This window comes from Pelmatolapia mariae, unplaced genomic scaffold (assembly GCF_036321145.2).
Source record: "Pelmatolapia mariae isolate MD_Pm_ZW unplaced genomic scaffold, Pm_UMD_F_2 NODE_ptg000618l+_length_19437_cov_1, whole genome shotgun sequence".
NCBI classification, from domain to species: Eukaryota; Metazoa; Chordata; class Actinopteri; order Cichliformes; family Cichlidae; genus Pelmatolapia; species Pelmatolapia mariae.
The window spans coordinates 6562-19280 of record NW_027052301.1 but is presented as its reverse complement, the minus strand read 5'-3'; the positions used below and the strand labels follow the sequence as shown (position 1 = coordinate 19280).

General features: G+C 42.1%; 1 protein-coding gene across 1 annotated transcript; it reads left to right on the top strand.

The window, feature by feature from the left end:
- The first annotated feature begins 1520 nt into the window (after positions 1–1520).
- On the top strand, positions 1521–6050 carry LOC134623394 (zinc finger and BTB domain-containing protein 16-A-like). Its single transcript, XM_063468554.1, has 2 exons — positions 1521–1647; positions 4720–6050. Exon 2 carries the CDS (start codon positions 4809–4811, stop codon positions 6048–6050), a length of 1242 nt encoding a protein of 413 aa, XP_063324624.1. The 5' UTR covers positions 1521–1647; positions 4720–4808.
- The last annotated feature ends 6669 nt before the right edge of the window (positions 6051–12719 follow it).

The window sequence follows — 12719 nt, the reverse complement described above, 5'->3', positions numbered from 1 at the left end:
TACGGGCAATTTTTATTTGTGACTTTAGGAAAGTAAGAGCTCTCAAGAAGCACTTAAAGGCAACGTAACAGCAAAAATGAAAATATAGTGACATAAAACCGAGGGTAAAGGATCGCCACTAGACGGTGATCATCATTAGGGCAAAACCATCTATCAAATTTATATCCAGAAAAGAGCCAAATTATGCTTTTACAATAGAGAGTTTTATCAAGCCAAACAATTATGAGGTGAGCTGCCCATTGCATCGCTTGTTATAGGTCAATGGAAAAAAAGAGGAGGATAAAAACAATCCAGGGCTGGTAATGCACTACAAAACCATTTGGCTGAAAGTCATTCACTGCACTGATCATTTAGGATGGATTTTTATAAAACAAGAAATTAGTTGGGCCACAGCTGCATGTGTAGCTTTGTTTCTCCAGTGGTTTCCTTCCTTCCTGTTGTCAGTATTTTAAAACAAGAGGGGATCTAAGACTCAAGCGAATGACAATTACTTCTATAAAATCACTGAAATCAGATGCAGATATTGGATATATTTAATCACACTGAATTGTGAGCACATTCAGAGTTTTGTTGGCAGTGACTGACACTTCCATGTCTATTAACCCTTTTTTTCCTCTTCAACATAACGTTTGAACCATGTTGTGGTTAAATGTATTAAATTCTGATTTAGGTATACCCATTTTTCAGACGATCATTTACTTTGGATGGTTATAAACTTTATTCTAGCCATTACACAGTTAAATCATGAGTATTATAATTCTGCACTGACCTAAAAATCCCCCTAGTTTCTTGAATATTCGACTGTAAAATTTCTTAATGACAACAATAGTGGTGTAGTGGTTTGAATTCAGGATTTAAAAAAATAATAATTTAAAGAGTAGTTTGTAAAATGATAGAAGTGGGAGGATAGGATAGGGAGCTGGAAGCACTAATATCACAGAATATTGATGTGAAACTACATCATTGCCAGGAACACAAATAATGAATTATAATGTGTTTTGCTTTCTGATTGTAGGACATCAAGTCATGGAACACGATGTTACTTTTTAAGAAGATAGAAATAGAGCCTTTACTTGAATCATTTCTTCATTTGTTTTTTGGGTACGCTAATTATGTGACAGACAGCACAGCTACACAGCTTCATCGCTCCTTTGCACTAATCCTACAGTCATACCTGTCCCTCTGCCACACCAATTTTTGAACCGATATGAATGGAGTGAAAATATTAGAGGGGGTTTTTATGAGCCCCTCTTCTTGAGTTTCCCTCCTGTAACGCCGAACCCATAAGTCAGCTCCTGGCTCGAGTTAGAGAACAACCGCAGGCTGTGTGTGCGTTCAGGAAGCTGGAGAGAGGGCAGTGTCGCTCACCTTTCACTGCCATACTGTAACACAGGCGTTTGACATGAGACAGCCCCCTAGGTGTCTCACTTTCTCAGTGTTTGTATGGACTGGAGCGCAGCGCCGGCTGCCCGCCTGCCTGCTTCTCGTCTGGCTGACTGGCTGCGTTGACGTCAGCGCCGTGTTGATTTGCTAAGGCGAGAGAAGAAAGGAGTTAGAGCATGTTCTGAGAGCGGGTACTGCGAACTGCCTTACTATGCTGTAGCCCCAATCCCCCTGCACTATCCGGAATCAAAACGTGCAACTTAGGTGAGTACCAATCCGGGCTAAATGCAGCTGCAGTTTCCCGGCGACAAGTGCCAGACCCACTACTCTGCATGTATCACTGTTTTCTTCGCGTACTTTCATTCACCATATGGATGTTTTGATGTGTTTATAGTGCTGAGGATCGGCTTTTTTATGCGTGTCCCCGTTCAACCTCACGCTGAAGTTGACTGCAAACGCGACTTTGGCATGCGAGTTGGACTTGCGCACCGGAGTTCTGGATGAAAACAAGTGTTTACCTGATTGCGCTGCAAGGTGTTGAAGTTTGCATTAACGCACTGTAGCTCAGTGTAGAGATGTTAAGGTTGACGTAACCCCCCCTTCTTCTTCTCGGGCTCGTTAGTATTCTGGAGATCGCAGTCAGAGGACGTGAGGTCTGGCTGTTTCACGGGGAGCCAGACAACATATGACGCCTCGCTGCGTGTGACTTTGAAATCGCGTTAGCTTGTTTTGGTGGAAATTTTGCCCATATTTTTTTTTTTTAAAGACGGCGACACTCATGCTTGTCCTTGTGTCTCCAGACGCACCAGCGTGGCTTATTTAGCCGTGATGACATCATGATGGGGGACTGGAGACACTGGTTTTTACACACGAAACAACCGTAAATCCAGTCACTGTACAGGCGCACTGCCATTGATTGACAGCCAGCTAAATGTTTGATTGGTTACCAATAATCGGCTCGCCGTAGCACGCGCAGCACACTGTGAGGTGGGGGAACTGGTAACAGATGCGATGGCAAATTGATTTGTTATCGAGTGTGTCTGATCTCTCTCTTCCCCTTTCACTCTTTTTTCCTTTTTATCCCTTAGGCAGCTTTCCCGAGACCAAACCCCCCTTCTTTCTCCTTCACTGTTACAAGGTAGCGCTACAGTGTTCATCCTGCCTCAAAGTCCACCTGTGCGTTGATCAAATGAGAGCTGGCTCAAATCGGAGACCCTTGCCTGCCGTCTGTGTCGCGTGTACTTTTTTAGCAGGCACCGGTGTCTGATTGCCCCCCCTCCCCGTACCATTTTGATCTCTCCGCGTTTGTGTCTGTCAGTGTGGCTCATGGTCTGGAATATTGAACGCTGTTTATTCTTGTTGTGGCTGGCTCGTCAAGGCGCGCTATGGCAGACAACTCGTGATCAGATTGATTATGCTGCCTCTCTGTGAAGTCGGCGTGATGTGGTTATTGTCAGCGGTCCATATCGTCCTCCGGGGAGGAAATCTCTCCAGGCTTAATGTACTTAATGTAGTACGTGATGTTTTGCGTAACGCATAATGTTGTGTATAATTTGTCTGGTGCGTCTGGCTAAAATTAACGCCGTCTAGACCCACGCAGCCTTTTCCCTTTATTAATAGAAAACAGACAAAGTCCCCAGACAGCAACTTTACATCCCAGTGAAGCCACAGTTTAGTTGATAACCCACAGAGCGCAACAAGCATTGATCATTTACGGGGCCATAAATCGGCGCTATTGGCATACCTGCAATAAAGATAATGTCGGGTTTTAGGCATGATCTCTGTTTACTGAGAGGCTAATTTCAGTTAGAGGAGAACCTGTGGTTTTATCATTACCTACATTCTACATCGATTTTTGTCAAGGTACGGAAAAGACAAACCGCCCAGTGCCCCAAAGCCGGGAGAATTATTTTCCGTTACTCTCAGCACTAACAATAGGTGCAGCATCATTTACCCTGAATATTCAGATTCAGTGTGTTTAGATGATCTTATTTATATATTATAGAAGGTTTGGCAAGAAAAGAAACCTTATCGTTTTTTCAAGGTTTATTTTTCCTTTTCAGATGATGTTTCTTCTTTCTTCCTTTTCTTTCTTTCTTTTTTTTAACAGGTGTGAAGGGAGGGAAAGAGCTGCCCAAGTTGTCTTTTTATTCCCTGTTTCATAATCTTTAAAAATGAATTTGAAGATTATTATCAAGAAAAACAATAATAATATTACAAATTTAGACAGCGTGTCACTTCTCACCAGACTTCATCTGACACATTTTGTCATTTGTCATAAGCCTGACTTATTCACTCTTCCGAGAACCTAAAAATTTGCCCTCAGTGAGCTTTTGTAGGTCAAAGGCGACACTAATCTGGTGACCATTCCTGCTTCACTTGGAGTAGGTGCAGTGGCAAATAACTGTTTAGTTAATTGGGACAATGAAGAAGCAGCGTAGTTCAGTGTTAAACTGAATGTAGTGGTGAATCTGTGTATTCAATCTAAGCCAGCTTTAATTATTTTTTTTAGTGCAGGTCAAAGTATAGGGTTGTGGGAGCGTGTTGCGTTGTTAACTTCAGTAATCAGGTTAACAGGAGTAGGAGGAGGACAAATTTGCGATTTTCAACATTAGCGACTGAGAGCTGTGTTTGGTACAGCAGTGTTGTGTGCTTTTGCCTCATCCTGCTTTCCTTTCCACCCATTTCTGGCCGCTGCTCTCTGCTCCCGTCTGTGATGAGAATACTGAGTAAGATGCTATTTAATTTCAGAAAGGCTGCTGATGGTCTTTGTGAACCGAGCGGCAGTGAAAACCCACAATTCACACTTGTTTAACTGGTGTACATACCGATTAGATAACTAAATGAAGACATCTTTTTAACGTAACATATGTTGGACTGATTGATATGCAGGTTGAGCATGTTGGATGGCTCACAAATTGTTTCCCTTCAGAAATCTACAGTCAATACTCTCTGCTGAATTTAAGAACAATGCCACTGAGCGGAGTGTTTACCACCCTGGCAGGATGTTTGCAATTGCCTCACACTTGCCATTTAGAGAGAGAAAGAGGTGGTATGTTTTAAATAAGCGTAACAAATTCATCACATTTATTTGCAGCGTGATTAAAATAATGAAAGGCACTTGTATTTTATGATAAACTAGAATTTTTAAAATTTTTCAAAAGAGAAAGCCCTTTCATTCATTCAGATTCTGAAGGGAAGAGAAAAACAACACAGAATGAGCATGTTGGATTTAAATGTGTAAAGACTAATATCTTTTTAACTCATGATAGTTTGTTCTTGCATCAGACTCTACCAGAGCTGATTTTTTTCCCTCCCCTCTTGTCTTCCATACAGGTTTCATCTTGTTTACAAAGATAGCTAAAAACATTGTTGATCGGGGAAGGAGAGCCTCATGAGTCGGCCTCGTGGTTTGCATCGACATCATGGATTTAACTAAAATGGGTATGATCCAGCTTCAGAACCCCAACCACCCCAATTCCCTGCTGCAGAAGGCCAACCAGATGCGTCTGGCTGGAACTCTGTGCGACGTGGTCATCATGGTAGACAGCCAGGAGTTTCACGCTCACAGGACTGTGCTAGCCTGCACCAGCAAAATGTTTGAAATCCTCTTTCACCGCAGCAGCCAGCATTATACCCTGGACTTCCTATCACCAAAGACTTTTCAGCAGATTTTGGAGTATGCTTACACTGCCACGCTCCAGGCCAAGGTGGAGGACTTGGATGACCTTCTGTATGCAGCCGAGATACTTGAGATTGAGTACTTAGAAGAGCAATGCCTGAAGATCCTGGAAACCATCCAGTCCTCAGATGAAAATGATGCTGAGGTCAACGCTAACGATGGAAGCACAGAGGAGGACGATGAGCGCAAAGGTCACAATGGAGCCAAAAACTCAAAAAAGCATTCCATGGGGAGCCTCTATCTGTCAGGTACACAGCAAGTCTCTAACATGCCTGGGATCGTCGACCAGAGTCCCTCCGTCTCCACTTCCTTCGGTGTCTCCACCCTGAGTCCCACCAAAGCTGCTGTGGACAGTCTGATGAGCATCGGCCAGTCTCTGCTCCAGCAGGGCTTTGGTGGTGAACAACTAGTTCACGGCAACTCCAACCAACTGATGACAGAGATCAAGACTGAGATGATGCAAGTGGATATGGGCGGCAATGGCCATGAAAGCCCACAGAACATGGAGTCCAGTGCCTCCAGCAATGGAGAACGAAGTGGGGAGGACAGGAACAGAGATGGTCCCGGAACGCCAACCAGGAGCAGCGTGATCACCAGTGCCCGTGAGCTGCATTACGTCCGTGACGAAGGCATGGGCGACTCTCAAGGTGAAGTCAGTCAGATGGGGGTGGAAGCAATGGCTGGAATGACTGAGAAACATCTGGCCTCTCTCTACTCCTTACCTGTCAATCATAAATCAGATGCCATGATGTCCATGCCGGTATCCATGGCGTCCGCTCTGCCCATGTCCCCAGCCCTGGCTATGTCTATGGACTTCAGTGCCTATGGGGGACTCCTGCCTCAGAGTTTCATCCAGAGAGAATTCTTCAGCAAGCTTGGGGAGCTGGCAGTGGGCATGAAACCAGACGGCAGGAACCAGCATGAACGTTGCAATGTTTGCGGTGCAGAGCTACCAGATAATGAAGCTGTGGAGCAGCACAGGTAAGACAACTTTTCTTCCAAATATAGTCGCTTAAAAAATTTTTTTTTTAATTGTTTTGTTCTTGAAATTTGTGGCCCTTTTTTTTAGCATTTCAACTACCCTTAATTTGACTGAAATTTTGAATGTTTATTTATGGATTCTTGATGTGCATCAGAATGTGAAAGTCTTAAGTCACTTGGCTTCATTTTACTAATTCATGATTCACATAGTAACATAATTCCTATTGTTAATAATTTAAAGTGGACAGTTTTTTGCTTTGAAATTATGAGAACTAGCAAATAGTAACATCCTTTTATAATCACAGAAACCTTAATTTTGTGTGGCTGACAGCTCAAACTTGGAGATTTGCTCCTTCAGTAACTACCAGGCCTGTCCAGGTGACCGCCGAAGGAGTGCTGTCTTAACATTGTCCAAGACCATTAGTCACACCTTACAAGATGTGGGCGGCAGCTATCACACACACTTACCAAAGTGGAACCCCCTCATCCTGGAACCAATTCCCCTCCCCTTTCCCATAACTGCACAAGGGGGGCCTTTATTAGCTTGATAATTGGAGTAGACGGTCAGCCCAGGAAATGAGTGCTGAACCTGGGCTTTGAGACAAGGAGGTAGCTCTTGGACAGGAGAGTGACAGTAAACCAGAAAAAAAACAGAGTTTTTGCCCCGAAACCTCACTTGAATTACTGAAAGTTTTTCAAATCTCTATATCCCTTTTTTCTGACATAATACCCTGCTCAATTTGATATATTTCACTGGATTTCTGTCATATTTGGATTGACCCTGGTTGATGCAAGCAAACTGAATATTAATCTTGCATGACCTCTCTTTTGTGCTGTCGTAATGTTTAAGAAATTTTACCTTGAAGGCCACCTTCTCACCCTGCAGTGTTTGCTTGAATCAATGCAAAGGAATGCACAGTGGTTAAAGTTCACTGGAGGATTTGAACCTTATCACCCGTCCCATCATTCCTGAGCTGGTATCTTGGCATACATGGCTAAGCACTGAAGTGATTCAGTCCAGACTTTCAAGTTAAAGAAATATAACCGAATAGGTTTGACTTGATGAAAGACATACAGGAAGTCACAGTGTATATATTTGTGTGACCTTCATGATTAGAACTAATTTTTCATTAAGGTAAAGAGGATTTTTGCATTGACTCATATTACACGTCTAAAAATCATAAGGACAGAAAAAGAAGTGGCTTTTGTGCATATGATCAGTTCATCCTAAGCAGGCTTTTATAGCCACTTAAAAAAAAAAAGAAGCACAATAGCCTCTGCTTTAGATGCATTAATGTAGCCGAACTGCGTTAATGGTCAGGCTATGCTCGTCTCTGTCTTGAGAAAAAGTGTGGCGTGTGAAATGGTTGCCTGTGTTTCAAGAGGAATTTCATCAATTCGCTCAAGCTGGGAAATCTTGTATCAAAGGAGATTTCCAAACCGTTTCATGCATTGATCTCGCCGCCTCACCCCATAGCATACTAATGGGTTAATTTACACTGGTTGATACACCGACACGACACTGTTTAATATTGTATGTGCTGTCCTGACAGCCTCCTGAAGTGTAGAAATCAAACATTGCATCATCCGCTGTCTGCTCTGCCATTTTGACATGAAAGGTCCGCTTCGCCTGAGATGCTTGATAATTCAGACGCTTCTCGTGTCCTCATAAACTCCACTGTGGGTCATTTGATATCATATCAAGTCCCTGCTTCTTCTTTTTTTCTTTATTTATTGCTTATTTTTTATGGCTATCCTGTCACACTTCTTAATCGTCCTGATGGGTATGCAAGATGTTTTATTTCAGACAAGTGGAGTCGTGTTCCCTCTGACTAATTATGAATCATTCGCCCGGAGCAACTGTGTCAGGGTCAGCACTGCCTGTGCAACAAACGCATAAAAAAGTTGGCAAAGTTCACTTAGGTGCGGGCAGGTCAAGTCAAACATGAGTCTAATTGTTTCCAGATGTGGCACAGGTCAGTGGTGTGAGGTGTCAATGTGGGCTTCTATGTTTAAATGAATGCACCGAAAAGTGCCCACTTCCTGTATAAATCTAGTTTCTGCAACCTTTCATAAAAACACTGAATTCATTATGTATTGGCAAAACAAGTGTAAGGAGTTGCTTATTGACTATGGAAACAATTGCTTCTTTTTAAGCAGCAGAGATGCTACCTTGATATTAGGTTAATGAACACCTTATAATGTACATCAGTTTAGAATAAATTATTATAATTGGAGGGAAAAAGCTTGTATTGAATGTTATGTCAGAAGTAGATTTTTGCCTGCTTTTTCTGATATGATAGCTGATCAATTAACTTAACTTTAGACTAATTCCTTTAATGATTGACTATCTTAAGATAACTATAGATATTTGAGGATTTTGCCTTCTTTGAACTACTTTATAAGTAGTTGTGTTATCTGTATTTTACCTTGGGTATTGTAATAGATGTTGAAAGTTTAACTTATCATGCAAACAAAAATGAGCTTAATGAAAGGTTTACTCTGACTTATAAGTGCCTGAGTTTCCTTGTATTTAATCTAAGTCTATCTGACCATGGCAACTTTTCCCCTCCACCTCCCCTCCAGCAGGCCACCAGCTCACGTCCCGACTGACAAGCCCTAGATTTATTTCTTAAAGGAAGCCCACGGTGTGCATTGTTGGGGCTTTAGGCAGACAGGATTACAGCAATATTTTAGTAACCCTTGCACTGAGAAAATAATCAACACAGGAAGGGCCTGAGTGATTATTTAGAAAATAAATGCATGATGCAGGGGGCTAATTCTGCAGAGGCAGGGGAAAGGGGGGGGGGCCTCCTCTGCTTGGTATTCCAAACACAGCATCCAATTCACGGGAACTAGCCTTGGGTTTATCTCTTTCACTTAATCGTCCATTCTCATGCAAATGATTGACCCTCGCTGTAATGTACATCACATAAGTGAAAAAAAAGAGCCTGTTTAAAAGGAGCTTTTCCAGCATATAGCCTTTAAACATTACTGATAACTATCAATGCTATAGCAGTGTCTTTTCATAGTACAGCCTGGGTTTATTTTTGGAGGGGCACAGGGGCGATGAATGAACGGGATAAGTCAATGAATTCCTGTTTGTCTTCTCTGTTTTCGCTCCTGTTATTTTTATTATTGATGGCAGTGTTTGGGGCAGAGGCTGGCAGCAGTGGAAATAATCACCCTCGCATTAACCTCCGCACGCGCACACACTTGTGTTCATTACTTTTCACATACACTCCCCTCAGCAGTAGCAGGCAGCGCTCACTCTTCCATTTCCTCCTCTTTTGTGGCAAAGGGGACGGAGGGCGCTCTAATACCCCAGGCCGCAGGTGTTTAAACAGCAGGCCCAAGGCCCTTATCTGTGCATATCAGAGTGGGACAGATAACCCTTGGCGCTCCTTCTTAGTAAACCAAGAGCAGATTGAGTTCAGATAGCGGTCCAATGCATTTGTTGCAGGTGATAACAATGTATGCACATACACACACGTATGTAACCTGCACACTAAGGGGAAGCTGTTGGAAGGTGTAGATGTTGTTTCCTTACACAATGACATTCGGTTGCTTTGGTCACTAGCAACAATTAACCACCACCCCCATCACCAGTGAGCTCCAATAAGTATAAAGGATGCCTGCAAGACGGTCGATGGGACTCAATGGTACCAAATGTCAAAAAATAAATACTTACACCTGTTTCATGACAACAAAAACACACATTTTTGGTAAATACAGTATGTCTATATACTCAATATATATATATATATATATATATATATATATATATATATATATATATATATAAAAATATACTTCCTTTGATATATTTTTTTCCGCACTTCGCCAGTCTTTCCAGTTGTAACTGTCTGGGTTAGGATTTACAAGAATCCGCATGATGGCATCCAGTGATGACAACCACTGACAAAAATATAAATCGAACAGCATGCAGATGTGGAGATGCACCAAAATAAACCCCCAAAACCTTTCGATGTCTTTATAAGATACACCCTTTTACCGTGGCAGTTACTAACTACCATTAAGCAACTGAGGCTGGGAATTTATATATATATATATATATCTGTGTGTGTGTGTGTGTGTGTGTGTGTGTATATGTATATATATATATATATATATATATATATATATATACATGTATGTACATATAAGCCAAAGTCCCTTATGTTGTAGTCATGTTGTTATGGTTAGATAAAGTTATTTGAATACATTAAAAAAAACTGTAAAAGCATTTAAAATTAAACTATAACTATTAACTTTTTAATTAACTTTTTAAAAATATTTTTCCTTATGGCAAAATATTTATATGCATTATATGCACAGCTGCGACACACAGTGAAGGAAGTGCCATGTTCTTATTCCCCCCCCCCCCCAAAAAAAAAAAAAAATTGGATCTTTTTAACTGTTGGGATCTTTGTGATTGGTGGTCAAACTGACAATTCAGAAACACGGAATAACATCCTCTGTGATATAGTCCACGATCCAATCATACTTTCACTCATGGTGATTGATAGTGCTTGTCATAAAATTGCAGTGTTTTTGGCAGTTGTAAAAATCTAGCTAGCAAAGTTCACAAAAGGACCTGTCAAAAATTTCAAACCAGCACAGCACTGCGCTCTATTTTGCGACCACAGCAGTTGTAGCTTACTGTGGTAGCCAACTACCACGGGCCATGTCATTTTAACTCTCACAATTAGATATATTAATATTATCTCATAAGTTCCATAGCTCTTATTTCTATTAGCAGCTAAACTGAAGACTCTACAGCACTGAGCGGTGTTGTTCTTTCAACATACAACAAAACCACAAGGTTCTGATGTCGTAAGAAAACTGTCTGTGCCGATCAAAGTGCATAACCTCACAAATAGAGTGTGTGTGTATGAAAAATCAGACTGTTGCTGTTGTTTGAGAGGTGACATCCGGTATAGTTTGTGCAAAATCCCCAGACAGCAGTCCAGAGTGTTTGTTGACCTCAAAATAAGAGCCCTTCTGTATCCTGCTCATCTTAAGTGTAAAAAGTAGGGGAAAAAAACCGACATGTGCTAACAATAAAGGATAAATATCTGTGCTTTGAAGTAGGTAGTCAGATATTTGCTTCATTGTCACAGTCTTACTCACCGAATACAGTATGTCGCCTTTGATCTTAAATAAGAATGACTAAGAGAGCAGCAGACTTTTGATTCTAACCTGTAAAACTGTGCAAGCATTTTCCTGCTTCCTGAAAGTAGCTGGGCAACAAAGCATCCATTACATGGCAGTGGATTACCCTCTATTTGAAATCACTCAGTGAGTTAAGTCTCCCCTGCTTGCACTCAGAGGTACAGTACATGTTGGTGTAATAATCCAATAGCACAAAAAGCCTCACTCAACGAAAAACACCTCTCCAAGAAACACCTAAGCCACAGACAACAGCAGAGGGCTTATTCAAGTCTGGCTGCCACATCATTTCCCTTTTATCCTCGCACAGGTGCTTTCTTTTTTTGCCCCTATTGGAGGTGCGGTGTTTGTTTGTGCCCCTAAGGAACTGCCGCTTTGACCAGGCCCGTGGTGATAGCCAGAGCCGAGGCAGCTGCTGGCTGAGTCCCAATTATAGACAGGCTTTAAAAGGCTCTGGTTGAACCGTAAAGATTTACACCGCCATCGCTGTGATCTCAGATCTGGGCTCTGTCCTCACTGTCAGGATAGGGAGATGTATCGATTAAAGACTTAACTCAGGGGGCTACATCTTGTGGAATATACTACACGCACACAAGCGTGCAGATCAAGCGTCTTATTGTCGTACACTGTGATGTCATCAGGTGGCAAAGGAAAGCTGTCTTATTAGAGAGGGCGGGGGAAAAAGATGCTTTTTTGGAAACGGTGTGGTGGTGGTAAGAAATAAGATAAGTAAGAGAAGGGCAGCACCAAGATAGGGGTTGGGGGATACCAATATGCAGACAGTGGCTGTGGCAATGGAGGGAGGCGATCTAATCAAGCAGCAGATTAGATCGCCTTCCTCCCTGAGATAAGAGTGGAGGGAGTGTGCTTGTGCAATAAAAGTTAGCAGCTTGACTCGGTGTGACCAGCTGCCTCTGTGTGGCTAACAGCGCTCAGCAGACGTGGCCTTTGCTGATGCGGTCTGGCATGGAGTGCTATGAAACAAATACACTGAGGCCCCTATCTTTTGTCTATGTGGGGGAACTTGTGGTTTGGAGAGAGGGTTAATGATAACATACTGTACTCTAAGTTGGCCTTCTTTGTACCCATGCAAGCATGTGGATTTTTTTCTCTTGTATTTTTTTGAGAGGCCAGGGTGGGGACTCAAGGGTAGTGCTAATTACTGCTAGTTATCAGGTGACACGCAAATGCATTATCACCCCTAACTTCCCGATGTGTATCTCTAGTCCCAGAAGCTGCAGTGCGAGTGTTGGCAGGTGGAGAGGCTGTGGCACATAGGCTGTGTGTAAATTACCGCACAGATAAATGCGTAAGCAGAGTTTCTCTATTTTACAATCTTAAATTAGACTTAAAAGTCTGCACCTCTTGGCAGACTTTTCTTACTGTATTAAGGTCCATGCATCATTGTCAGCTTTCCCATTAAATAAGAAAAAGTCAATAGAATTAGAATGATCTGGCCTTAAAGCTCAGTGGGTTTTAGTTCTGGTTCATGGAGCCCTTC

Bases quoted from the DNA above. Each gene is read 5' to 3' on its own strand.
- LOC134623394 (XM_063468554.1), top strand. From the start codon at position 4,809: ATGGATTTAACTAAAATGGGTATGATCCAGCTTCAGAACCCCAACCAC.